At 39.1% G+C, this 3,795-nt stretch overlaps 1 protein-coding gene across 1 annotated transcript; it reads left to right on the forward strand.

Moving 5' to 3' along the window:
- Positions 1 to 626: 626 nt before the first annotated feature.
- LOC107603271 (olfactory receptor 52D1-like) lies at positions 627 to 1,541 on the forward strand. The gene has a single exon (XM_016296037.1). It carries the CDS (start codon positions 627 to 629, stop codon positions 1,539 to 1,541), a length of 915 nt encoding a protein of 304 aa, XP_016151523.1.
- Positions 1,542 to 3,795: the final 2,254 nt, after the last annotated feature.

The raw sequence follows: 3,795 nt of genomic DNA on the forward strand, positions 1-3,795 counted from the left end.
AGATATTATTTTATGTCTACTTAAAGGCTTAGTTCACACAAAAAAATTTAATTATGTCACCATTTACTAATTTTCATGTAGTTCCAAACTTGTATTAGTTTCTTTATTCTGTGGAACATAAAATAAGATATGAAGAATGTTGGTAACTTCCATAGTGTTAAAATAAAATGAACAAACAAACAAACTATGGAAGTCAATGAGACCAGTTCATGAGAAGAGATTTTCCAGTGTGGAAAAGTTATTTGGCTTTGTTGCCTTTTTTCAAGTTAAACATAAATGATTGCAAAGTTTGCAAAGGCCATAATTATAACGAATCCCAAGGTGTTTCATAATATCTTCAGATGATTTCCCAAGTGAAAAAAAGATGTTATAAAAACAAATACATTCAGCTCTCCACATGCAGACACACAGCTTCCGATTTGTTGATCTGATTGTTTGCCCTTTTCCCCCCCAAACTCAAACTTTGTAGATTTCCACAGACAACAATGGACATTGAAGTCTAATTAACAGATGATAAATGGACGTATATAGCAATTTTAGCGTAAATTTATTAATATTGTCTCATGTGCATTTTTTATTGCAGAATATTATTATTTGGTGAGATTTGGATTAATATCCATAACTTGATGGATAACATGTCTTATCCTTTGAGACTTACTCTTATGGTGCCCAAAGATTCTAAATCATATTGGCATATATATTTCACTTCTTTACTTTTCATTTATCTGCTTATAGTATCAATTAATATTCGTCTTGTTATGGTCATTATCATGCAGAAAGCTCTTCATGAACCAATGTACATATTCTTGTGTCATCTGTCTGTAAATGGAGTTTATGGAGCCTCAGGTTTTTATCCTAAATTTCTGTCTGATTTAATATTGGATTCATACGTGATCTCTTCTCACATGTGTGCTCTGCAATCCTTTGTTATTTACAGCTCTTTACTGTGTGAGTTTACAATATTAACAGTGATGTCTTATGATAGATATGTAGCCATATGCAAACCTTTAGACTATCATTCCAAATTAACTAAAAACACCTGTGTGAAATTAATTCTGTTCTCATGGATTGTTCCCAACTTCTCTGTGATTCCAGCAGCCCTGATATCAAACCTGAGGCCGTTTTGTAAATATCATATTGACAAATTATATTGTGACAACTGGTCAATTGTAAAACTGTCTTGTGCATCATCTTTTGTTAATAATATCTATGGATATATTGTTGCTGTTATATTTTGTTGCTGTGCTGTTATCATCATTGTGTCCTATGTTAAACTGATCTCTGCATGTAAAGCATCTTTAGAAAATAGAAGGAAATTCTGGCAAACATGTCTGCCACACATATTATCACTGATAAATTTCACTTTTGCTTTGCTTTTTGATGTTATGTATAGCAGATATGGTTCAAATGATATACCAGAGAGTCTCCGCAATTTTTTGGCTCTAGAACTGGTGATAGTCCCACCTGTGTTCAATCCTCTAATTTATGGACTAAATATTAGAGCAGTGCGCAACTATTCTGATCATAAATTAAGTGATTAAACTACTGGTTTGATTTATGTGTTTTTATTTTTAATTATGCTGCCTTCAAGCCCTTCACACAAACCTGGTATTTGGCCTCCCTCATTTTATATGGAAATGCATTTAAAGGGATAGTTTACCCAAAAATAAACATTAGCTGAAGACTTAATCACCCTCAGGCCATTCAAGATATAGGTGATTTTGTTTGTTCATCAGAACAGCATACATTAGCATTACATGACTTGCTCACCAATGGATCCTCTGCAGTGAATGGGTGTCGAATAAATGAGAGTCCAAACAGCTGATAAAAACATCACAATAATCCAGAAGTAATCCACATGATTCCAGTGGATCAATTAATGTCTTGTGAAGTGAAAAGCCGTGTTTGAAACAAATCCATCATTAATACGTTTTTACCTTAACACCAATTGTTTCTTGCCAAAATACATGACCATAATCTATAATAACGTTTCCTCCAGTGAAACTCCATCCTCTGTTGTCCTCTCACATAAAAATTCACCAATATATTTGTTTAGAACTGTTTTTGAACTGTTTTCACTATTAAACAGTATTTTATCTGAACATATTTCTCTTCTGGTTCAGAAAAGATGACTTTTTCACTGTAGAAAGCAATATTATGGATAGAGAACTTGTATTTTAGCTGGAAGCAATGGACTGAAGGTAAAAAACATCTTAATGATTGAATTGTTTCTTACAAACACACAGCATTTTCACTTCACAAAACATGAATTTAAAGACTGGAGCCATGTGGATTGCTCATGGATTATTGAAAGGATCCATTGTGAACAAGTGATGGACTGTGGATGAGCAAATTTTAAATTTTTGAGTGAACTATTCCTTTAAGGTGTTATCTTGCTGCCTCCATGTGCTAGGGGAAATTTCCTAGTTCCCATTTATGAAGTAGTGATTACGAGCTTGTGCTTTAATGTCGGAAATAATAAAATGTACCATCTCATTGGTTGACTATCATAAACATTCTCCGCGCTACACATGCAGTTTGCTGACAATTCAGAAATTTCGGTCAAATACATGCTTTTTCACTGCTTACAAAACATACAATATGCTTCGAATGATCGTTCATATCTAGCCTATAAATACACTACTTTAGCGACAAGACAAAGGGATGTAGTTGTTGTGAGAACAGCATTGACAGCAGCAATGGTTGTCCCCTCCACCATGTTTAAAGATTATGACCCGCCCAACTCTGAAACTCTGGTATCAAAATTATTTCCGAATTTCCCAGTAGTAAATACGACTTAAGAGGCGTTCATGTCTAATTTCCGATTCTCAAGTGACACTGTTTTTACGCTCTCAAGACTGCTGGCCGCTACTCACCCCAGTTCCCTAGGCACAGCACCGTCAGTCTCGGACATAGACAATGTACTCTCTTGTCCTGCCAGTTATGGCTACGGCCATTCTCTGTGTTTGGGCCGCACACACCACCGTAGTTTCCCCAGAGGTTGCAGTTTCCACTGCAGAATCTTCTGAGGTGGTGGAGCTCACTCTAGTCCCCGAGTTTACCCCAAAGTTCTCTCCAGCCCTTGAATCTGATCCAGAGCCCGCTCCAGTCCCAGAGCCAGCTCCAGTACTAGAATCCATTTCCAAGCCCGCTCCAGTCCCAGAGCCCGCTTCTGTCCCAAAGCCCGCTCCAATCCCAGAGCCTGCTCTAGTACTCAAATCTATTTCTGAGCCCGCTCCAGTCCCTGAGTCCGCTTCAGAGTTCGCTCCAGTTCCCCGAGAGGTGGCAACTTCCGTTACAGAACCTTTCATGGTGGTGATGTCTGCTTCTACTCCTCCCGAGACAGCAGTGGCACTCATCCCGGAACCCTTGGTGTTCCCTGTCACTCTTGTTCCGACCATGGACAATATTTCTGAACTCTCTGTGTTTATCAAAGCTCCTGTTGCTGCTGCAGAACCTCCAGAGGTGGCGGCATTTGCGGCAGAACCACCAGAGGTGGCGGCTCCCACTGCGGAACTTTCTGAACTCTTTGACTGTCCTGTCACGGCTATGGAGGACGTTGATAAACTCTCAGTCTGTCCTGTTACAGCTAAGAAGGCCGTTTCTGAACTCTCAGTCTGTCCTGTTCTGACCAAGTTCTCTGCCTGTCCTGTCACGGTTATAGAGGCCGTTTTTGAAACCTCAGGGTATAATCACACTAGGCGTTTTGAACCGTGCCCGGGCGCGATTCATTTAGCCGGCCCTGGCCCCGTTGGAAGAGGTGGGCCAGGGCACGGTTCAGTTGGGCTTGGGCGC

Source organism: Sinocyclocheilus grahami, unplaced genomic scaffold (assembly GCF_001515645.1).
Source record: "Sinocyclocheilus grahami isolate Dianchi unplaced genomic scaffold, SAMN03320097.WGS_v1.1 scaffold344.1, whole genome shotgun sequence".
Classification (NCBI taxonomy): domain Eukaryota; kingdom Metazoa; phylum Chordata; class Actinopteri; order Cypriniformes; family Cyprinidae; genus Sinocyclocheilus; species Sinocyclocheilus grahami.

Coding starts and splice junctions, on each gene's coding strand:
- LOC107603271 (XM_016296037.1), top strand. CDS start 627: ATGGATAACATGTCTTATCCTTTGAGACTTACTCTTATGGTGCCCAAA.